We start from the raw sequence: 22,813 nt of genomic DNA, 5'->3' as shown, positions 1-22,813 counted from the left end.
CTGTGACCTTTGTGGAGTACAGCCGCCTGTATTAGTTGTTATAACCTAATTGCGGTTGCAGTTTGCAGCTATCTAAAGTAACCTAGTTCGTATCGTAGCTATTTGAAGTAACCTTTAACCTTTATACACTACTCGTCCAGTATAATGCAATCCACAACGCTCCACTCACCATTTTAAGCACGTTGTAAAATCACAGCACTCTCAATGTGTCAACCAAATTATGCTTATAAATAAATATATTCACACGGCTTTTGTATTAGATTTCAATAGATTGTGCTGCTGTGTGTGGCTGTGTTGTTGCACTTTACCATCACACAGGAGCCATCAGAGATCATTAGCGCCTTGTCCAGGTTGATTGAGGAAGTACGGGATGACATAAAACTCAACAAGGATGTGTGGAATAGAACATTTGTCAGGTAAGTAAAAATGATTTCGTTTATTAGATGCAAATAAATACATTTTAATAGTCCAATCATGTGTTTCTTTGGCACTTGTCTAGTGCAGTCCAAGTGGACGTGTTCACTGCAGTCTACGAGAAGCTGGACTCTCTGGTAAGTGGGACTGACAGCTGGTCGTTAACTTCATTTCATGTCACCAACGCTGACTGTTCTCTCCTCGTTTCCGTAGCTCGCGACAGAAGTGAGAGAAACCTTATCGCAAATGGAGGGTCACATCGATCAGGGTCTAGCAAACAGCCTTTTTCCTGTTTACCTGAGCCTGCAAGTCATCCGCAAAGACAAAGCCTTCTTGCAGAAAAGGTCAGAGAGACTATGGAATTGCTATTGTTCATGTCATTTCCTTTAATGAATACTATTTTTTTTACCCTGCATCAAGTTTAGCAGTGTGACTTTATTTCGCACGTCATGTCGTGTCATCAGCACGAGCGTCACAAATGGGACAAAAGGTGTGTTTGTATCAAAGGCCATTATCAGTGGACGAGTGGTTCGCGATTCTGAGGTTCAAGTACTGACCGATAAGCACTCACCTGTCACTATTTAAAGCGCCTCTAATTAACGACAAATAAAATTCAGATGTTCTTGTATGCCAGGGGTCGCAACAGAGAGCTATTTCTCGGGTAGCAATTCTGAAATAACAAATTTGCTTTAAGTACCTTTAATTAGTAAAATAAGTTATTTTGAATAATGATTGATATATGTCTAAAGACACTCATCATGTCAGTGATTTTCACACAATATTTATCAACAATGCTTTAACAAGGTGGAAAAAAGATAAAGATCAATATGCAACACTACATTTCTATAATCTCTACAAATGCTTACATTTTCAAATGATCCCTTCTACAATATTCCTAGAAAATGACAGTGTCCTATCACTTGTGAGGTGTTTTTAGAACAGGCCCGCAGGCTACTCATGAGGTCCTTGGCGGGGTGGTGACCCCTGTTGTAGGCTTTTCCTGACATTTATTTATTTTATTGTATTTTTTACTTCTTTTTGCTTTCAAGCCTGAAGGTTTTGTGCTAACGCTGACTGGTATTTGGACATTTTCATAATTCCCTCAACCAAACTCAGGCCCCAGTTCCAATTCAATTCAAGTGTACAGATTATAGGTCACATAAATGATGAAAAACAATTTTCTTCTACTGCAACTGTTACTATTTTGACAATCGGAGCATTTATTCACTATCCTTCTAGTGTGCTGGATAGTTTACAAGTTAATGTTCCATTTTAGGGGTTTACTAAAGCTGACCAACTTTCATGTGAGCTTCAGAGAGGCTCAGCCTTACTGGCTCAACCAGATGTTCAACACCACAATGGACAGAGTGGAGAGGGCCATAAAGGTCGACCAGGTAACCCTTGTGTTCCGTGTGCTTGTGTTTACACTGAGATCAGCATCAGGATACATTTCAAATATGAATCTCAGCTTCAGCCCCTGCACTCTGGTGCAGTGCCCATAAAACACAGCTCCTCAGCAGTGGACCTGGCGGCATGTATCCAGCCTGTGTGCGACCTGTGGGAGCAGATGTCCTGGCCTGACCCTGAGGAGGCGTTCATGCTCATGGTCAAAATCACAGAGGTGTCGTATACTTTTTCAAATATTTCTGATGCATTTAACATTGGTACAATACATTAAAAAGCAACACATTTCCTGCGAAGGGATTTGAAAGATTTTGCTCATTTTCAGCTCTTGTTCTTAGTTGGGGATGTATTGTGTATGTTTTCAAAATGTAAAACAACTCCCGGGTGTCTTGATCACATTTAGTGACACCCTTGAATGGTGGGCAGGTAGCCTAAATACCCAACTATTTATGTACAAGCAATTAAAAAGTACATTTTCCATAATTGGTCTCCTTTAATTTATCAGGATGCTCAAATCAGATACATTCCATTCCACCCCCCCCAAAAAACAGGACATTATTTCAAATTGACAGCGCAGAACATGCACAGACATAAATTGATTACTGATTTGGTCCGTAAGTCCGAAAGTCAGAAAAATGTTGATCATTGTTTTCCAAAGTAAAAACAGATGTTCGCAAATGTCTCATTTTGATTAAACACAAAGATAATCAGTGTGCTTTCATTGAGGACTACAGAAATCAGACAATATTTACTGTTGAGAGGCGGAAATATCTGAGGATTTGGACAATTTTCAGTTAAACAAGGCCTCGAAACAATTAATCAATTATCAAATGAGTTGTCGGTTAATTGAATACTTTTTGCACGTCTACATGAGTCACTAAAGTGCATTCCTTTTATTCCAGGAAACCCTCGTTTGATGGGAGGAAAACTCAAACAAGCAATATCATGCATTGCAAGCTATATTTGACCAGAATTCCTACTTTCACCGAGACTTTGTCATTTAAGAAAATACTTCATCTGAAGTAACGTTTTATGGCTGTAAATTAATGTCTTTATTTTATTAGACTGTACTTATATAAGAATAGAAGTAACGCACTAAACGTCTGGCCGTCTGTCGCTTTGGTTTTGAAGACTTTTTTTTTATGCCGTGTTTTCTTTTTGTGTGTGCAGGATGTGTGTAAGATTGTGGTGACCTATTGTCATAGTTTGAAGGACAGAGTCAGAATGCTCTCAAAGAACTGCGACCACGGAAGCGCCATTAACATGGTGAGCAATGTCTTCAAGAAAAGAAAAACCTCATGTGCTATACGTAGAACGGAAGTCTCAAATCTACTTCTTTCTTCTTCTCCAGCTGTGTGTTGTGGTGAACGACCTGGAATACCTACGCTCTGTCCTGGCACGGCTTCCCACACAGCTGAACTGGGCGGGGCTTCGGGAGCGCACTCAACACGTTATCGGGGAAAGTCAGTTCCACAACACGCTGCCGTTGCAGGTGCAGCAAGCTCAGGGAATTCTCAGACGAGAGATCCGCTCTGCTTTGGAAACGCTTAGCAGAAAGGTGTGCAATACGGGGGTTGCGTCAATATGTCATTTGTTCGTGCCCTTACTTAGTTTTTACACAATCAACCTGAATTTATTTAGGATGTTAGGTCAGCTACATAGGGCCACTGAGTAGTTTTTGGAGGATCGATGCCTTGCTCAAAAGAACCTCAACACTGTGGAGCAAGCAGACTAGCAGCAACAACTAGTCCTGATTTCTCTTTCTGGGTTGTGACAGGATTCAGGTCTTTGACTCTTTGGTCCCAAAACCAAATTCTTCTGGAAAGTCCGCTGGACTAGGAGGCAATGGATGGATGTTCCATTATATATTTTTTTACATTTATCATGTCGTAAAACATTCGCTTCTCTAGTTGGAGATTAATTCTTCTGTCAGAACCATTTTGAATATGTTTATTAATGTGCGTGTAGTGGAAGCCACAGTATACAATACAATAATGGCAAATTATTCAAAGCAGCTTTCAGTATTGTGCAGCGCATCAGTCAAATATACGAACACAATAATAAACATATTTTTGATTTCATAATCCATTCTCTATAGTGCTTGTCCTCATTTGGGTCACGGTTGAGCTGGGAGCCATTTGCAGAGCATATACAAACAACCATTCACACTTATATTCACACCTACTCTATGGACAATTTAGCGTCTTCAATTAACAAAAAACCTTCCTTGTTTTTGGAGTAATCCAAGATGCAAACTCCACTCAGAAAGTCCCAGCCGTGATTAAAATCCAGAATCTCAGACGTGAGGTGGTCAAGTTTAACCACTAAGCCAATGTGCTGCTGAAACTGAACATTATTTCTGTACATATTCTCTCTGCCTGTCTTTTCAGTTGAATACGGACATTGAGACTCATGTCAGAAGAATGTCAACCAGAAAGAGGATTCCCTCCAAATCCACAGAAGACGTAAGTACGAGGGGCAGTCAAAAAGTAATGGGCCCAATTTAATTCAACCTGCTAATAATTGTTTGTTTTTTTCTGAAGTTTTCAAGGTTTGTAGTTTAAATACTTTTTTGAAGGTTAAAAAACGTTTTTCAACCTTCCCTCTGGTAGAAACCTGTTGCACTCAGAAAATGGTTAAAAGCGTAGCCTATAAGTGCCCTTGTTCATGGATGGACAGTCGGTGACAAAAAAAAAAAAAAAAAGGGGAGATTACAATGCAACCTCGATTTGACGGACTAAAAAGGGGGAGGGGTCATCTGTTAAATCCGATTGGCCGTTAAACTGACGGACTTTTTGAGGCCTAAAAACACCAGTACAGAACAAAATTGTTTTCTACTTGTTTTTTCCATGGGCTAAAAACACCTACTACAGTACAGAATTATAGTTTTCTGCTTTTTTTTAATGGCCTGAAACACTCAGTACAGTACAAAATGATTGTAAATAAATTTAAAAAAAAAAAAAAGTATTAAAAGGTTTTAAAAGTTTTGAAGTTGAACCAAACTTACCTCACTGGTGCATTGGAGGGGTGATTTTGAGGTCCAACTGGGCACTAATTATTTGTCCGTTAAATCGAGGTACGGCTGTATATTGAAAAGTAGCGATGAAATCCCCACTTTTTGGGCTTTATTTCTATGTGTCTATTGTTTTTTTTATTGCATATATTTATAACTAAAGCTAGAGGGCAAGTGGCTTCTTACTTTTTGACTGCCCCTCGTCGATATGGCTTTGTTTACCACAATTGCATAAAATACCCTAATTGTTATATGTGCCTCTTCTGATTTAGGCTGCGACCCCTCTCATGCGCTATCTGGAAAAAGAGCTGCATTACATGAACGAAAACTTGGTTCAAGAGAATTTCAACAGGTGATGAAGAGCCTTCTGAGATTGTTGTTAGTGAATCGAACATGAAATTCATCTTGTTATCTCTCACATGCAGTCTCCTCACTCCTTTGTGGAACAACTCAGTGAAGATTCTCCACCAGATGGCCTCTGAGCATTCGCAGCAAGAGGGGCTCATTGTGTTCTGTCACAGGCTACTGTACACACTGCAGGTCAGTACCTACATTTAAAGCACAACATGGACTCAATTGCAATATCTTGTGCCTTTATCCAGATTATCACCAAGCTGTAATAAATGAAAAAGATCATTCAAACAAGAAAAACCATGGCTGTTGATTTAGCTTCTTGTGGTGTCAATTTCAGTGCCTGGAACAGTGTTTCCACGGCGAGGGTAATGGCCTTCCATTGAACGTACTCCACTCTGATGAGTACAAGGTGAGGTGATTTAACTGTAGACTGGGTGATGAAAACACAGTAAAAAAAAAAAAAAATCAAATATCACTTCTTTTGGCCGCAGACTCTCAACGCCTACCTGACTCATCACTCTCTGAGCAGTCGCCATCTTGTGGACAAGTTCCTGGAAGGGAAAATATGGGAGCAGGTGAGATGTCTGCATGCCTACATTTGAAGGGATATTGCGCACGTGTATTCATTCAAACTGCTACTTGTTTTTCTCTTGTATGCCGTAGAGAGTGGTTGCCGGTGAGAAATACGGCGCGGTCACCCTTCTCACCTCCTACAGGAGATCAGACCAAAGGCTCAGAGTTGAAGTGCTGAATGCAGTCAACCTCCTACCAATGGACTCCAATGGTGAAACTGAACAGAAAAGTCACAGCAACAAAAATTTAAAAAGTCAAGGCCATCATTAAATTTGTTGGTTTAGAAACTACCATACAGTATCCCTTATAATCTCAGTCTCTCTTTAGTCAAATAAAAATTGAAAACACACAAAGTGGCCAAGTGACAAATATTGAAAATGATCGAACCTTACATACACGTTGTCACTCACTATGCATACTTTATTTCCTGAAATAGTGGCCTATTAACACTTTTTCCCCGCATACAGTTTTCTACAACGTTGTCGCCATTTGCGGCTTTACCTAATTGGGGAATTATTTTGTATTTTTTTTAACTTCTGTTATTTGCAGAAAAACACATATTTTTTTTTTCTGCTCTTTGAAGGGAGCATGTGGCATTTTGGTGCCAAGGAACTATGTTGATGTGAATTAAGGAGCTTCATTTACAATAATGTGGTGTTTTGCTCCCATCTTATGGCATCTTGGTGCCAAGGAACAATTTTGAAGTAAGTTGAGGGGCTTCATTTAGACAAAGGTAGTGCTTTGCTGCCATCTTGGAACATCTATAAGTAATTATGAAGGTTTTAGACAGCTGTCAATTACTCACAAATCTTTGCTATTTACAACAGGGCTTGCTCTCTATCCCATGCAAATAGCGCTAGAACAACGCAGATGGCATCTGTAAATCTGAAATTTACAGTGGAGTTTAAAATACATTTTTAACAATTTAAAACGGTTCCCAAATGTCTTCAAAACATCTCAAGGGTCAAGAATAATAATTCACTTTCACACTATTTCTTGTCTCGCTGAATTTATCTCATTTTGAGGGGGCTCATGAAAGTTAGCCAGCGCTCATGCTGTGCCAATGGCGATTACAGATTTCTTTACCATGGCGAGTAGGGGTGAAGCTTGGGGTAGCTTCAAGTTGATCTAAAAAAGGCGACTCCAAACTGAGAAGCACGTGAACCCCCAATATGGATTTTATTTTCATTCGTGGAGTCAGCACTTTCTCACCAAAGCACCGAATTGAACTTGTCAGTTCGTGTGCGGATCTATGTATTGGTAGAATAAAATGAATAAAAAAATTGTTTTAATGAATTAATCTTACATTCATTGTTAATGCCTGAGTGTCCTTTTATTCACTTTCTTACAGTTAAGTTACTGCTGTTGAAAAACTCAGAGAAGAAAAGTGGTGGTGTTCGAAATTAGCATCCAACTTACATGCATTTCTGTGGCATCTGTTCTCTATCCCATGCATCCCACAGGTTTAAGTGATCCATATGTGCATTTGTGTTTGGAGCCTTACCACACCTTCCCTCTTGTAGAACCGTGTTGCACTCAGATAAAAAGCTGTGATCTTAATCCTCTGTTCGATGAGGCCTTTGAGTTGTAAGTTCTATGTATTTTTCACTCAAATTCTTTTTACAAGATCTCATACACGTACTGTATACCCTAACTCGCCACCTGTCTCCATTACATGACAGCCTAGTCGGACTGAATCAGTGCCAGGCTCCAGGGGCTTGCCTGGTAGTGACGGTTCTGGACCATGACACTTTGAGAACAGACGACTTTGAAGGTGAAGCCTTCCTGTCCCTCAAAGACATACCCGGAGTAGCAAGAGGAGGGGAAGAAAAAGACGGACTGAGCTTTCATCCAGATGCCCCTCCTGCCCAAATACGTCTCCCCCTGACACATCCAAAACCTAATGGTATGACTATTTAATTCAAAATAAGCTGACAGTTTCCCAACTGGAAACTTTTTGTCAATGATGTCTTCAGATGAAGAGTGGACAATGAGTAGCTTTGGAGCGGGTTTTTGACTATGAGAGCTCAGCTTCAGAGTCAGTGTCAGTGCTAGGGCACACATACTGCTGCTCTATAAATATTTGATAATAATTTTCTGGCGGCACGGTGGACGACTGGTTAGAGCGTCTGCCTCACAGTTCTGAGGACCGGGTTTGAATCCCCGGCCCCGCCTGTGTGGAGTTTGCATCTTCTCCCCGTGCCTGCGTGGGTTTTCTTCGGGCACTCCGGTTTCCTCCCACATCCCAAAAACATGCATGGTAGGTTAATTGACAACTCTAAAATTGCCCATAGGTGTGAATTTGAGTCCGAATGGTTGTTTGTCTGTATGTGCCCTGCGATTGGCTGGCAACGAGTTCAGGGTGTACCCCGCCTCCTGCCCGATGATAGCTGGGATAGGCTCCAGCACGCCCGCGACCCGAGTGAGGAGAAGCGGTTCAGAAAATGGATGGATGGATGAATTTTCTGTCAACAACTTATTCACTAATCCGCCTCTTGCACAAAATCATTAAAATGCACTGAAAAAAAAAATCATGAACATTGGTTGCACATGATTAAAATGTGTTAAACTGATATTATATATAAATTGGGATAGGTCAAAACCTTCTCCTCTCCAGCCCGAATGTATGAGCAATGTATATTATCACTGTATATTATTCTATTATTTTCAAGAAGAGGGGGAAAAATACATCAGCATATCCCCAATAACTTGGAAGACGGCTTATCTTAAAGGTAATGTTGGACCAAGTTCCTTTTCTTTGTAACAAAATGGGTGGAAAAAATACAAAAGTTAAACAATGATGGTGAGCAAAAGCATGGGCATAAACATAGTAGTCAACAAACACTTTTGACAATGGTTGCGTGTAAAAGAACATAGAATTGCTGTGGCAACCACTCATGGGACAAGCCGAAATTAGCGACAGTATTTAGATACCTGCAAAATCAACACACATTAACATCCCACGACCTTTTTTTGGATTTAACTTAAATCCGTGTCGGCAGCCTCATTGATTGGTATATTTATAATGTACTGTACTTTTGCTACTGCTAATAGTAACTGGCTAATTCCCAACATATTTATGACAATTAACAGTATGCATCTGACTTGGTTGCAACCTCTTTACATGCATGTGTGTGTGGATTCGCAGAAAACAAGATCCTTAAGTTGCTGGAGTCCAGGAAAGGCGAGCGGGAAATACAAGCCTTTGTGAAGAAAAGAAGACAAAGAGAGAAACAGTCCAAGGAGCAAAGTCAAGCACAAGGCGCACACTTTTTTTTTCATCCAAAAATATAGAATTTGCTTTAATGAACTAAATCCATTCATAATGAAACACTGGTATAGAATGACAGTCCACCTCCTGATGCTTTGTCTAATCAGTGCAATAAAGTTGGATGTCAATATACAGAACATATTATACTACAATGAAATGTCAACAATGACAAGCTCTCACAGCAAAAAAAAAATGGCAGGTATGAACAAACGTGTATAACAGAGATAAAGTGATTTAAAAGACTACACAAGTTAACTGAGTATATTTAGCTTGATTGTGTTCATATGCATTCCTCTTAGAGAAACCTGAGTGCTTTAACAGAGGCTGCCTGTTGTAGAGGTCATTCTAATTTTTCTTTTATTAAAGATTTTGTTTCTATTTAAAACGTTTCATGTTTCATTATTTTTGCTTTTTAAAAAAAAGTCTGAAAACAAATTCAATACAACATAGACAAGCGCTAACTCATATATTCGTTGATCCCCTTTGGCGGTAGCTATATACTGTACAATTTGTAAGGATGAGATGAAATTTGCCCTTAAGAGTTTATCTCACACTTAGACTGATTTGGTTAACATCTAAAAATGTACGAGTTGGCTTAGTCATCCATCCATCCATTCACACAGTTGGGTAATCATTCTAAAATGACATGATTTGTACAGAAATGATGTCTAAAATGTATAAAAGTCTATGCCATCCATGAGTTAGCATTTATGAAATTTGCTAGCAACTCCAAAAAAAGAAATGCAAATTACTTTTTTGGGGGGCTGAAATACAATAGTATATTTTTAAATCTCTACAGACAACTGATGGATTGACAGCACTGCAGATACAGTCACTTGATTAGGTACACGTGTACAATACAGTGCAATCCGGCTGTATTGTGAACTGTTAATCGTTGCTTGCACGATTCTGAGCAATTCTGCCAACTTCAACCTCTACAATATATTACCCTCTTTGCCAGTGCCAGTCAAGTGAACATTGTTTTCTATTTGTGTAGGATTGTTGATATAAGCCCATGTACTTAAAGTGGCCACATATGCTTTTGAAGCCAAGACTTTAAAACTGATTAAAATATGCGTATTGATGATAATCATCATACATCAAGACTACATACAGTTATGTGTAAAGAACAGTGTTGGTGGTCAAGAAGGATCGCTATTCAAATTTACTGGTTTTCCCATTGGTAATACTGGGAATATGATTCTTTGTAATTCCCCACACTAATGGCTAATTAACCATGAGTACAGTAACCCTCCATATTCACAGTTCAAAATTTGCAAATTTGCCTAGTTTCAGATTTTTGGGGAACCGGTTCTATATTATTCACTGAAAAACTCACCTGTTTGCTGTTTTTATGCTCAGGCCAGAGCCATGTCTAATATAGAAAAATTGCTTTGGCGCCATCTTAGTGCCAAGGAACTGTGAGGGGAGAAGCATCATTTAGTCATGTCATAGCCTTGTCTAATAGGGGGAAAAAAGTCTTGCTTCCATATGGTGGCATCTATAGGCAATTGCAAACCTTTTTCGGTAGACGTCAATAACTCACCGATTTTTGCTATTTATTGCAGGGCTCTTGTAACTATCGCAAGGGTTCACTGTACCCCATGAATTGGTTGTCTGTCAGGAATCATCTGTGCTTGCGTTGAGATAAAAGAGTGAAAAAACAAAAAAGAACCTCGACAGAGTCTGGAATGGTGTCAAAGATCCATCGCTGGTGGTAGTGGAATCAGGACTGAATGATGTGGTGTGTATGGTGGGTCAGCTGGGGTGGGCCCAGGGTTAGGAGAGCTGCTGCTGCTCCAGTGTTTGTTCAGGACAGAGAGGGCACTCTGCGGAGGTGGAGCAGCTCGCACAATGTAGTCCATGGCCACAGGGCAGGGAGACGGAGCCCTGCTCTCCACATGACACACAGCAATGCCTCTGCTTCTTGTACACCACCTTGGGACAACACACATACTCTTTAGCAAAGAATTTGACATAGATTCAAACAAATATCACATGATGCTGACCCTTATTTAGAAAACTAATACAAACTAAATTGCAAGGGAATGCTGAAGAGCTCATGCTGAACTAAAACACTGAATGGGTCAAGAAATGGGGAAGGAGGAGGAAACGCTGAAGTTTACATACACTATAAAAAGACACTGCCCCCCCCCCCCCTTTCTGTCTCACATTAAATCAGACTAAACTTTTCTTGTTTTTGGTAAATTAGGTTGGCCAAAATTATTTCTGTTTTCTAAATAGCAGAAAAATGAGACTCAGTATTACTAAGTGTCTTCAAAGTCAGAAGTTTACATACAGTAAGTTGACTATGCCTTTAAACAATTTGGGAAAACCCAGATGATGATGTTATTTTTTTGGAAGCTTTTCAAAAGCTTTTGGAAGTTTATTGACAACATTTGAGTAGAGACACACCTGTGGATGTATTTGACCTAGGCACACCTGAAACACACCAATTATTTGTGTAACATCATGGGAAAGTCACAACAAATAGGCAAGATATCAGGAAGAGAACTGTGGACTTGCACCAGTCTGGTTCATCCTTGGGTGCAATTTCCAAGTGCCACGTTTATCTGGTCAAACAATTATATGAAAGTAGAAACACCATGGGAATGTCCAGCCATCATGCCGCTGAGGAAGGAGATGGTTTACTATTATGAAAAGCTTGTGGAAGGATATCTAAAATGTTTGACCCAAGTCATACAGATTAAAGTCAATGGTACCAAATACTAATGAAATCTATGTAAACGTCTGACTTAGAAGAAAGTCATGAAAATTGTGTTTTTTTTTAAAACAAACAAAAGAAACCTCTCATTACTCTGGCAATTAGCAAATAGAAATCATTTTGGTAATCCTAATTGACCTAAACCAGGAAAAGTGAAGTCTGATTTAATGTCAGAAATGTGAGGGGGGGGGGGTTACATACACTATATAAAATGGTATATGTAAAATTCTGGTTATCTCGCTTAATTTGTGAATTTTATTATGAAAATTTGGGGAATGTGATAAATTGTTCCCAACAGCTCCTGAATAAACTGAATATTTTGAGGTTGGAATGGTTTGAACTGGTCAAGAAATGTGATGAGTGAGCGGAACAATTTGAGAAACACTGTTCTACGATAGCGGCACGGTGGACGACTGGTTAGAGCGTCAGCCTCACAGTTCTGAGGACCCGGGTTCAATCCCCGGCCCCGCCTGTGTGGAGTTTGCGTGTTCTCCCCGTGCCTGCGTGGGTTTTCTCCGGACACTCCGGTTTCCTCCCACATCCCAAAAACATGCATTAATTGGAGACTCTAAATTACCCGTAGGTGTGACTGTGAGTGCGAATGGTTGTTTGTTTCTATGTGCCCTGCGATTGGCTGGCAACCAGTGAAAGGTGTACCCCGCCTCCTGCCCGATGACAGCTGGGATAGGCTCCAGCACGCTCGCGACCCAAGTGAGGAGAAGCGGCTCAGAAAATGGATGGGATGGATGGATGTGTGTAGTGTGGCTGCAGGGTGTGTAAATGGTGAGGTAGGTATTACCTGTTCCACAGTGTGCAAGCAGCTGCAGAGTTGTGCCTGCAGACTGAGGACGGATTCTAAGGGAAGTCTGTGTAACATCTGGAGCTGGTGTAATGCTAAATGGGGGTTCTCTCCGCTCCTCAGGGTCTCCAGCGCCTCCTCCAAGATAGTGGATTGTCTCCGCGCCTTCTCCTCAGCCTGCCTGGTTCTCTCAGCCTCCACTGCAAACCGCCCCGCGTGGGCACGTGACTCCTCCGCATCTGCTTTCAGTGTGGCCCACGACTGCAAAACAGTATAGGTCAAAGGTAGGGTATTTGTTGTTTTAGTAATTCTGACAAAACGCAGCATGCCACACAACTAATCACCCATGAATGACCACTGAAATGAATGGAAATGCCATGAATCTGTTCCAGTCCCCCCTCCCCCCCCCCAAAAAAAAACATTTTTGTAATGTGCCTTTTAATTAGGAAAATAGTGCTGTATAATATTGTACTTTATGAAAGGATAGAGTAATAACATAATCAAATGAAAATCCAAAGAATTAAACAGTTTGTGCATTATGATTTAATGCTTCAATTTAATTCCTTGTGCTTCTCCTTCTGGTGTGCCCGCCGCCTTTGCCACAAACGAGTACACGACTACACTTAGTGACTCAGTAATGCAATCATGGTTGTTTTTTGCAGAGGATAAAGAATATATTCCTGTGAGTATTGTGATATTTTCTGTCTACATGTATTCCTCAGTTATTTGTGTTCTAATATGTGTTGTTAAAGGCTCGTAACAGTGCGACTATCAATGCAATCCTTTAGCCTGTCAATGGCATTTTCCATTATGTGTTAGCATTAAGCTAACGGGGGCATTCTCAAAGGAAAGTTGTTTGGTTGTTTTAAATACACATGTAATTCTTTTTGTTTTATGTTTAGTCTGTGACAGTAAACTTCAACTGGGAATGGCACTAAACAGCTTATTTTATTTTTTTAAATGTTCACTACTTGTCAAACTGCTGCTTATTGTGAAGTCAGTTGAGCTGAGTCAGTTGAGCTGAGTTCACTATACAGGGCTCCAATCTCAAAGTTTTGCTCCCAATTCAAAGCAAAAAAATTGTCCGAATGACAGCTCTTATCTAAAAAAAAAAAACCTCAAAAGTTGGGTCACTTGTATCTCAAGACACCACTCGTATCTCAAGACACCACTGTATCGATTTGTTTGGCTGTCTATAAATATGTACTGTACTTTTCAAGTGACATATCCGATATGACTGCATTTATACTGACGAAACAACACACACAAAACATGAAACAACTCCACAAGTGTCACTACCGCGGAGCGACACCATGGAAGTAAACGATAGCAAATCTAGCCTTGGAAGCCCTGTGACCTACCTGAGCTGTGTGTCTCCAGCTGTGTCCCCACTGCTTCAGGACCCTGTGAGCCTCCTCAAGCTCCTGTTTGAGCCTGGACGTCTCCGCACAGTGGCCTGAGGGCATCAGGGCTGGGGGTGTGCCGGGGGAGCCCTGGCCTGTGGGGAAGTGCTCCCAGATGTTATTGCTCATACCATTAAGACCTACAAAACAGATGAAATGCAGGCGTGCACATCACATCACTATCTCTCGCGTGAGCAGCGGGGTGAAATTCCACAAACCTAAGGAACTATGGGATGGTCCCAGGAAGGGGCTCTCGTGTTGGCCAGGCTGGGACAGCTGAGTGGAGAAGAATGGGGAGGCACGTGGTCTGATTGGGGGGGACGGCGAAGGAGAGCTAAAAGGAGCAGATGAGCTAAAGGATCCTGGGATGTTGACTGGGGCAGAGCTCTGAAGCCGGCTACCTCCTACAAAAAGCAAGGAAACAGGAGGGAGGTCATATTGTATTCAACCACATGATGCTTTATACTGTATTTCTTTTGTAGATGTTACACAATTACCGAGCCTAACTCCCACCCGAGGCAGACTTGAATTACTCTCCAAGCCTCTTTCCAATGCTGACACACCCAAATCATTCAGGTCAAGATCATCCAGCGCCGACTCTGCAACAAAGACAGCACCAAAGCAGCACAACGATGATTTTAAGGCCTTCATCTGCACACTAATTGACACACAGATCCATAAACAGGTACATCTTGACCTACCTACAACAGACTCCACTGTCTCACTGGTAGGGTAGAAGGGCAAGGCGTTGGCATTCATGCCTGATGCGATGCTGGTCCCCGGGAGTCCTCCTGGCGCAGGGCTGGGTGGGGTTGCGGCCAGACTGGAGGGGATGCTGGAGGACAGACTTAAAGGGCTGCCCACTGGCAGAAACACCAGCAGATCCTGAGGGAGATACAACGTCGTATTTGCAAAAAAATAAATGTATTTTTAATCTTACCTTTACGAAATGTGTGGAACCTTAAACGGGGCATATTATGGAAAATGCTTGAATACAAATGCAGTGGTACTTTGACTTACAAGTTTAATTTGTTCCGTGACCATGCTTGTAACTATTTGTAATGTATATTAGGGTGCGACCAATCTCGGCAGATATTGTCTCTTTTCAAATGAATTCTGCAGAAATTTTTTTTATACATGAACACATTACAACATAAGACAACGATAACGACATTCAAACATTCAAAATGAAAAAAAATAATAATAATCAAGAATCGGCAAACAAATCGTCCAAATTTTCTCTCAGTGGTGAAGTTAAATACGAAAGGATGAAAGTATTGTGAAACAGTCAAATGTTCTGCTATAATTCATATGATTATTGTTGTAAGCATTAAGGGACCAAAAAAAAAAGTTATTTCATGTCAATCGGCCGATTAATCAGTTATCTGAGTTTTACTATGCCAAATATCAGAATCTGTCTCCAAAAAATCCGTATCGGTCGGGCCCTGGTGTATATCAAATCAATTTTCCCCATTGAAACGAACTGAAAGTGGCATGGCACGAGTAGTTGACACCTCCGCCTCACAGCTGTGAGGTTGGAGGTTAAAATCCCGGTTGCAGCCTTCCTGTGTGGAGTTTGCATGTTCTCCCGTTGCGTGTATTAGCTTCCTCCCATATTTCAAAAACATGCATGTTAGGTTAACTGAAGACTATAAATTGTCCATAGGTGTGAATGCTTGTTTTTCTATATGTGCTCTGCAGTTGGCTGCCAACCAGTCCTGGGTGTACTTTGCCTCTCGCCCATACTCAGCTGGGCCTATAAGGGCAAGTGCAATAGAAAATGGAGGGCTAGAATTTTTCTATGGGATAAACTTTGAAATCTAAACATATTGAAAGTCAAGTTGTGTCACCAAATGGATTGCGGTCAGCCTTAGAGGTTCAACTGTGTGCGCCATATTGTAAACACAGAAGCAAGAAATTCTACCTGTTTACTGCTCTGTGCTGATGCCACTTCTCTGCTGCGCTGCTCTAAGGAAAAACTCCTTTGTTTAGCCTTGAAGAACAACAAAAATATGCCATCATTCCACTCAAACATGCCATGACACCCACTTTTTCATTAATCTCACCTGATCCTCTCTCTCAAATCCAGGCGCCCTGCCGTACCCTCCCTCTCCCACCCAAGGAGATAAAGGCTCAACTGCTCCCCTCATGTCCTCACACAGAGTTAGCACACTACCCAGCAGGCCTTGCTCAGGAACACGAGACCCGACAGGAGGCGAGAAGGGGTCAGCGACATGACCGGGCCCCTTATTGTGGCCACTTGTGTCTGCAGCCTCCTCTGCAGAGCCAGGATCTGGGGGACGGAGAAGTGGGGGGGATCTGGGCGAAGAGAATGACTCCTCGAAGACAAATGCTTCTGGAGTGTATTTAAAATGAAAAAGAGATTAGAATGATTTTTGGTACCACTGGGAGATGTGTGGTGGTGACTTACTTTCAACATGAGCAAAAGCACAAAAAGGTCCTCTAGGACAGCTGCCACACTGCTGCATGTCATTACACTTGGTGGACTTGTAAATCTGTGGCAACAAATCAACACCTCTTTCAAATGTTTGGATTTTCCCTGTAGGTAAGGTCTGATTTGTAGACGCACCTCTGGGTGGAACTGTTGCTCTGTTCTCGTGTGACAATACTGACATCCCTCTGCACACTCACATTTGCTCGGATCACCCCACTCCTCGCTCAGTTTTACAGCTGGACAAGGCAAAGCTCTGTGGGCGCAACAGCAAGCACAACCATTTTCACACTGCCAGCTGAGAAAAGTCATCTTTTGGCATTGTATTATAGCGCACCTGTATTTGTGCTTATGTGGGCTGCGCCGCCTATCTTTGCTGTTATGATAATATGGACAGGCGTAACCTTGACGACACAAGCGAGGCGGTTTCTTGCAGAGCTCTGTCTTGTAGTGAGATAACACATAGTTGTTATCTGAGGAGACACGAAATTGGTACAATGAGGCTGGCAGCTTGTGTGTCACATGAACACGCACGTGCGCGCGCACACACACACACACACACACACACAGGCATGGTGTTTTAAAACAAAGACCAGTATATATTCCCCATCTGAGTGTCAAAACAATCTTCATTCACAAATAACAGATATTACAAATCTGTCCACATGAGCTGTCATGGGCAATTCGAGCTAATCAAACCCTTAAAAAGTCCAAGCAAAATGCAGTCAGATATGTGTGTCCATACCGATATTGTTGTTACATGTACCTTGCCAACGTGGTTCCTCACTCAGAATCTTCTCAATGAGGGCTGTACTCGCTGCCTGGCCCGACTGTCCGTCTCCCCCAGCTCCTTCTAAGGGTCCAGAGCCACCTTGACACTCAATGACCTGCATTTCCCTGTGAAAAAATGCAACGTAAAACCCCAATATCTTACTGAGTATGATTACTAATCCTTTGAGGTAATTTTCCGCACCTCACATCATACACAGGGCTGCGCAAGTCATGTGACCCATGCGCAAAAGCACAATGGCAGCCGTTCTTGCTGCAGTGGCCTTTTGTATCCGTTTCATGAATGCACGAGCCCGTCTTATAGTAGCGGAGGTGATATCTTCGTTCCGTGTCCCCAGCTGTCCGATGTAGAAATGCACACCTGGAGGGCCCAAACAAATATCATTCAAAATGTGGCAAATATAATAACGGTACTTTAAAGTCAAAGAGCGAGAGTGACAGCAAGAGATAGAAAAATTACATTTAGGGTAAAACTGCTCATACTAACCCAGCTGATGAAGCATGCAACAACTAAGCTAACTGACATTGTATTGAACAAAATAGTGAACTTGTCACATTGTTATGTGAGATGGTGGATGAATTGAAAGGTAAAGTTGGAATAGTTCGGGTCACACCTCACACTAAAAAAGAGGTTCATTAGCATGTCTTTAACACAATGAAGTTTTCTTTTGCTCTTACATTCTTTTTTTTCCCCCTTTAATCACCATCGTTTCATTGTTCATCCATGTGCGAGAAGGCCGACATTCAGATGGTAATGTTGCGATGACAACACATCATCTAGTATCCTTCTTACAATTGTCCTCAATTTCTACAGTACTTCATATCCTGAATGGCTCACGGACGTATCAGCAGTATAGGTCACTTTTTGACAAAAGGTCCTTTTCAGAGGATACAAATGGTTAAGAAGAAAACAGAAGCAGATGTTTTGCTTTTTTTCCTATAAGGGCCTCCCCTTCAACAAATGTGATGCAATATTGCATTTTGAATCAATTCATGCCAAAAAATATCTAAAAAAAATATATATATATTCCTAGATGACGACAGTTGTCATCCCTTTTAGAAGTTTAAATGTTAATGCACGACTAAACTATACAGACATCTCGCAGTTTGTATGTAAGATGGGATGCACTGTAGTCCATCATTAACCTATGCAAACACAGTAGGGATGTCATATTTGCAGGGAATGTGTCGGAAAAACACTTTAAGGCCATGGAATACATATAAAACAATGAAATGAAAGACGAGCAGGCACCACATCCTAGTCACCACATTTTCCAGCTCCTACCCTCAGGTCGGCACTATTAAACAATGCATACTAAAGCCAGCAGACATTCCAATAGTTTCTTCCCTCTTTCCATCGTCTTAAAACAGTTGACTTATAATTCCAGTGACATTTTGCCAATTTTGCACATCTCTGTTGTGACATTATTGCTGCATTTATTGTAGCTTTGTTACTCTGTGTTATTTGCATAACTGATGTTGATCAGTATTACCATCCTACTGGCCACTTTTAGTGCTTGATGACTCTGCGCCATTTGCACACTTGTCTTATCAGAATTAGCGCACTAATAGACACTTTGAGTCGTTTGACAACTCTCTGCATCATTTGCAGAATTGTCATTGTATCAGCATTAGGACATTACTGGTACCCTTACATTGTTCAGTGAATCTCCGTACTTGTGTTTTAATGTCCTAAATGTATATTGTGTCATAGTGGCTTGTTTGCTGTAGTACTAGAGTGGCTGCAACTACCACAGACAAATTCCCTGTGTGTGTTTAACATACTTGGCCAATAAAGATGATTCTGATTCTGAAAAATGATATATAAGCCAGTAACTTAGGGTGCATTCCTGTGCCACGTGATGATGTATTCTTACCCCACTGTGCAAAACATTCATATTCCTACCCCCACTGTGCAAAACTTTCGTTCGTAACCTCAAAGTGTCGTATCCTGGGACCCCCTGTTTCCAGCCCGGCATTCTACATTATTTATGATGTTACATATAGTATTCTGGCACCTCAAATCACACTGTTTCCTATATTATGTGCGTTGAATCTGTGATAAATCCTTTCTTTCTCCAGTCAGGGATTATGAGACAAAATGTGTTTGTTTTCCCCCTTACTCATCTCCATCAGCACAGGTTCCCGTTCCCTCGTCGTATTTGGTACAGTAAACATCTGGACTGTAGTTGAATGTCCCGTCACGTTTGCGCATAGGCCTGCGGCGCCGCTGGTTCAAGAAGTGCCAGTGGAAACAGGAAAAAGGCCGGTGTTGTGTGCATTTATGCTGTACAAAGAGGGGACACTGCTCCGTTCTGAACTCCTTCAGATATCTGAGAGAGTGAAGCAAACGAGACAGAAATTCGTGGTTAGAAAACTATCATTCATTATCTTAACAGTACAGCTTTTTTCTCTCTCTCTGTCGCCTATTTTCATTTCTTGCCGTAATCTGCAACCTTACAACTTTATGTTGCGTTAAAGTCGAATCAATCATTTACTAACAAATTGTATCATTCAAGTTAACCGTTAATGATAATTATTTGTATACTTATTTTGTAGTCAAAAGAGTACCGTATATGGGAAGAATGTTCCCAAATTAGACCACCTTTTGTTTCGAATGCGAACCCGAGTGCACGTGAGTTTGTGTACATTTTACGTATCTTATCGGCTAATAGGCTAACATTACGTACGTGTAATGCTGAGGTTTTTCGGGCTGCACGTTCAACACGGTTGCGGGAGATGTCGAACCTCCCGCGGAAGAAGTCGACGAGGACGACGAATGACCCCCGGTTGTCGTCCCCGCTGAAGACAACGGGGGCACCTGGTGTGTTCTCGACATTTTAGCCCTCGCTAAAGTCCCAACAACAAGCTTGTTTTTAGCAAAAGAAGCTAGCTCGTCAAGTTAGCATAGAAATCCGCATTCTACAATGATGTGAGTTTGCGCGAGACTGGAGGAAGTAGTACAAATGCCGCGTTCATGTCATGTTGGGATTTTTGAGAACTACATACATTCCCGTGTCTTTCCCATGTCTTTGTTGCGGTGAACCAGAATAGTGTGTCCTGCAGTTAAAGCACAAGCACCTCATTATAATCAAACACGACATTTGAGTAAACACATGAACACAAAAATAAATTCAGTGTGTTGTAGAGCACTGTATTGATTTTTTCGCTGCTTCTTATTGGCTGTACCATGGCCGCGCTCTATAATGTACCAATGAGCGCAAAGTGTTTTTACAATATGACGTCACGCCAGACTATTAATACTTGGCCTCAAGCTTCCATCAAGCATTGATCGTTTTCCGCGGTGACCGTGACCTGCCACCTTACAGAACAACAGCAACGTCACAAAGGTAAATATTTTCATTTTGAGTCGTTTATCTTACGAATATGATTTCATTTCTTTGACAGTGCTGTGTAGGCTATTTGTGTCGCTGTGTTGTTAGACTGACGTACAGAGCGTTATGCTAGCCCTAACAAGGACAATGGGCTCGTTTCGACCGCGTTTTTAAACAAATACGATTACCTCACGTTCGTCTGCCTCGTGTTGCTGGTAAGCTTGGCGTTGTTAGAAATGTGCCACATATTCTGAAAACGGATGCGTGTGACGTTAATTACCGGTAAACTAAACCCGTATAAGATTATTCGCAATGTCGAGTGGGGGTGAAATGAGAGCGAAAATGGCGAAGACGACAAACTGACGCTGAATGGCGGCGGGAGACTACAACCGGCTCCTCTTATTAAAAAAAAAAAAGTGTCCAGATCTCAAATGGTCTACGATGTGACAACTGTGTCGAATGTACAATGATCTCTGTCGTATTTTAAGAGACTGCTAATGTGAGAAGTTGTATTTTAGTTGCGGTGTGCCTACGCTAAATCAGACACACAGTTGTTAGGCGGGAGGGGGATGGGTGCCTTGTTGTGGGCTAGGTTAACATGTTGACACGGCTTGTTCAGTTTCTACATCCCGTGGGCGTATACATATGAGTGTCTCTTAATAATGCGACTTCACTGTTCTCTTGTAGCTAATACGAGATGGCCCGTACCAAGCAGACTGCTCGTAAATCCACCGGAGGAAAGGCACCAAGGAAGCAGCTTGCGACCAAGGCAGCCAGAAAGAGTGCGCCCTCTACAGGAGGAGTGAAGAAGCCCCATCGCTACAGGTGGGTTTCAGACTATGGCCAAAAAAAAAACTATTTTGATCAATATTGTTATACAGAGAGCGATTCCGAAAATCATTCCAAATAATTATCCCATTCAGGAAGCGCCCCAATAGGAGCAGGAAGTATTGTTCGTTAACAAAAAAAAATGTATTGCACTATTTTTCAACAAAATGTGTAAAAATCTCAGTGTAACATGAAATGTAAACACAATGTATTTGAAGAATAATAAAAAAATCCAATAACCGAATGTACCAAGGGCTAACTGAATGTTGATGTAATGAAAGTTTTGTTGAACCTGGCCTGAATCAGAAAAAAGTCCAGACAATGGATGTTTATTGCTTTTGGGGCATGAGCTCCTCCTACCTTCCTCTCATCAGTTCACCAAGTAACTTTAGCCTTGTGCTCACTTGCTAATTTAGGCAGCTGAAGGAAGTCTTAACTATGCGTTCGCCCCCTTGTGGTTGGCTGACGACTGGTTGGCAAAGTGCAGCAGAGCTTGCATTTTAATTGTAAATATCGTAGATGATCAGGTGGTAATATTCTGATCCTGATTGAAATTTGATTTAATTGTGCAGCCCTACACATAATCCAGCGAGTCAGTCACCACAACATGCTTGATTGGTTTTCCTCAGGCCGGGCACTGTGGCTCTGAGGGAGATCCGTCGTTACCAGAAGTCCACTGAGTTGCTCATCCGCAAACTGCCCTTCCAGCGCCTGGTGAGAGAGATTGCTCAAGACTTCAAGACCGATCTCCGCTTCCAAAGTGCTGCTATTGGTGCTCTTCAGGTAAATAAACAAAACCCTGTGTATACTAAAAGTTGGGATTTATTCGGTGCTAATATGATGCCGTTTGACCCATTAGGAGGCCAGCGAAGCATATCTTGTGGGTTTGTTTGAGGACACCAATCTGTGCGCCATCCATGCCAAGCGTGTCACCATCATGCCCAAAGACATCCAGCTGGCCCGCAGGATAAGGGGAGAAAGGGCCTAAGTACCTCTTGACAGTCGCATGTCAAGATAAATATTTATCATAGTTATGATTTTTGTGGACTTTTTTTTTTTTTTATTTCTTGGGTATTCTTTTGAGTTAATGACTTTTGTATTGTATTTTAGACATCAGCCATTCCACATGCTAATGGGTAGTTGTGTAGGAATATTTGCTTGTTATGTGGATTGTTGTGACATTTAAGACATCACTGCCCCTCCGCCAAGTTTTTGTGGATAATGACCTCCATCCACGATGATAGTGTCTCATCATTGACCATTTCTGGAACAAAATGCAGCTTGCCCAACAAATGTCTCCACTACTGTTACAAGTCTTGGTGCAAGGAGCGAGCAGACCTTATTTTTCTGGACTGCTTTTTACATGTTTTCCAACATTGAACAAAATCCTGGCAGCTACATTTTAATAATTGAGAATTGTCACATCTTTCTATTAAAGTTCTTTATGAGTAGA

The 22,813-nt window shown here is 41.5% G+C and overlaps 3 protein-coding genes across 11 annotated transcripts in view; 2 read left to right on the top strand and 1 right to left on the bottom strand.

The window, feature by feature from the left end:
- The window catches only part of unc13d (unc-13 homolog D (C. elegans)), a 22,352-nt gene extending 12,945 nt beyond the window's left edge, over window positions 1-9,407 (top strand). The window contains exons 21-36 of one of the 6 annotated variants that reach the window (XM_061755694.1): window positions 319-416; window positions 505-551; window positions 628-758; window positions 1,730-1,808; window positions 1,908-2,035; window positions 2,989-3,084; window positions 3,170-3,376; window positions 4,209-4,283; window positions 5,104-5,183; window positions 5,257-5,371; window positions 5,523-5,594; window positions 5,677-5,760; window positions 5,849-5,969; window positions 7,222-7,345; window positions 7,441-7,664; window positions 8,907-9,407. In XM_061755694.1, coding sequence (XP_061611678.1) covers window positions 319-416; window positions 505-551; window positions 628-758; window positions 1,730-1,808; window positions 1,908-2,035; window positions 2,989-3,084; window positions 3,170-3,376; window positions 4,209-4,283; window positions 5,104-5,183; window positions 5,257-5,371; window positions 5,523-5,594; window positions 5,677-5,760; window positions 5,849-5,969; window positions 7,222-7,345; window positions 7,441-7,664; window positions 8,907-9,052 — 1,827 coding nt within the window. In that variant the 3' untranslated portion in view covers window positions 9,053-9,407. Of the gene's footprint in view, window positions 1-318; window positions 417-499; window positions 552-627; window positions 759-1,690; window positions 1,809-1,882; window positions 2,036-2,988; window positions 3,085-3,169; window positions 3,377-4,208; window positions 4,284-5,103; window positions 5,184-5,256; window positions 5,372-5,522; window positions 5,595-5,676; window positions 5,761-5,848; window positions 5,970-7,221; window positions 7,346-7,440; window positions 7,665-8,906 lie in introns of all 6 variants that reach the window. The other 5 variants (XM_061755693.1, XM_061755691.1, XM_061755692.1 and 2 more) reach the window with 5 other exon arrangements.
- On the bottom strand, window positions 9,363-20,894 carry unk (unk zinc finger). Of its 4 annotated transcripts, none has more exons than XM_061755699.1 (15): window positions 20,721-20,894; window positions 19,321-19,530; window positions 17,382-17,558; window positions 17,175-17,305; window positions 16,746-16,881; window positions 16,547-16,664; window positions 16,388-16,472; window positions 16,023-16,312; window positions 15,881-15,949; window positions 14,658-14,841; window positions 14,454-14,555; window positions 14,175-14,360; window positions 13,915-14,096; window positions 12,554-12,814; window positions 9,363-10,967 (listed from the first exon to the last, which is right to left on the bottom strand). In XM_061755699.1, the coding sequence occupies exons 1-15, from the start codon at window positions 20,777-20,779 to the stop codon at window positions 10,809-10,811; spliced, it is 2,349 nt and encodes a 782-aa protein (XP_061611683.1). In that variant the 5' UTR covers window positions 20,780-20,894; the 3' UTR covers window positions 9,363-10,808. The 4 variants fall into 4 exon arrangements, with proteins under 4 accessions (XP_061611683.1, XP_061611682.1, XP_061611681.1 ...); XM_061755698.1 differs by lacking the exon at window positions 20,721-20,894 and adding an exon at window positions 20,207-20,301; XM_061755697.1 differs by lacking the exon at window positions 20,721-20,894 and adding an exon at window positions 19,888-20,162 and having other exon boundaries at window positions 13,915-14,051.
- LOC133469096 (histone H3.3A) lies at window positions 20,398-22,813 on the top strand. The gene is made up of 4 exons (XM_061755712.1): window positions 20,398-20,547; window positions 21,220-21,357; window positions 21,990-22,143; window positions 22,220-22,813. Exons 2-4 carry the CDS (start codon window positions 21,230-21,232, stop codon window positions 22,346-22,348), a joined length of 411 nt encoding a protein of 136 aa, XP_061611696.1. The 5' UTR covers window positions 20,398-20,547; window positions 21,220-21,229; the 3' UTR covers window positions 22,349-22,813.

The sequence above is a fragment of the Phyllopteryx taeniolatus genome, chromosome 19 (genome assembly GCF_024500385.1).
Source record: "Phyllopteryx taeniolatus isolate TA_2022b chromosome 19, UOR_Ptae_1.2, whole genome shotgun sequence".
NCBI lineage: Eukaryota > Metazoa > Chordata > Actinopteri > Syngnathiformes > Syngnathidae > Phyllopteryx > Phyllopteryx taeniolatus.
Note: the sequence above shows the minus strand (reverse complement) of the source record. Positions and strands in the feature narration are given on the sequence as shown.

Excerpts from the sequence above, each read along its gene's own strand:
- unk (XM_061755695.1), bottom strand. The coding sequence starts at position 20,036 with ATGTCGAGAACACACCAGGTGCCCCCGTTGTCTTCAGCGGGGACGACA. Across the intron at positions 17,559-19,320 it reads ACCTGTGCTGATGGAGATGA|GTGTGCATTTCTACATCGGA; the intron begins GTAAGGGGGAAA and ends TGGGCCCTCCAG. Across the intron at positions 16,313-16,387 it reads TGCTTTTGCTCATGTTGAAA|AAGCATTTGTCTTCGAGGAG; the intron begins GTAAGTCACCAC and ends AATACACTCCAG.
- LOC133469096 (XM_061755712.1), top strand. The coding sequence starts at position 21,230 with ATGGCCCGTACCAAGCAGACTGCTCGTAAATCCACCGGAGGAAAGGCA. Across the intron at positions 21,358-21,989 it reads AAGAAGCCCCATCGCTACAG|GCCGGGCACTGTGGCTCTGA; the intron begins GTGGGTTTCAGA and ends GGTTTTCCTCAG. Across the intron at positions 22,144-22,219 it reads CTGCTATTGGTGCTCTTCAG|GAGGCCAGCGAAGCATATCT; the intron begins GTAAATAAACAA and ends TTGACCCATTAG.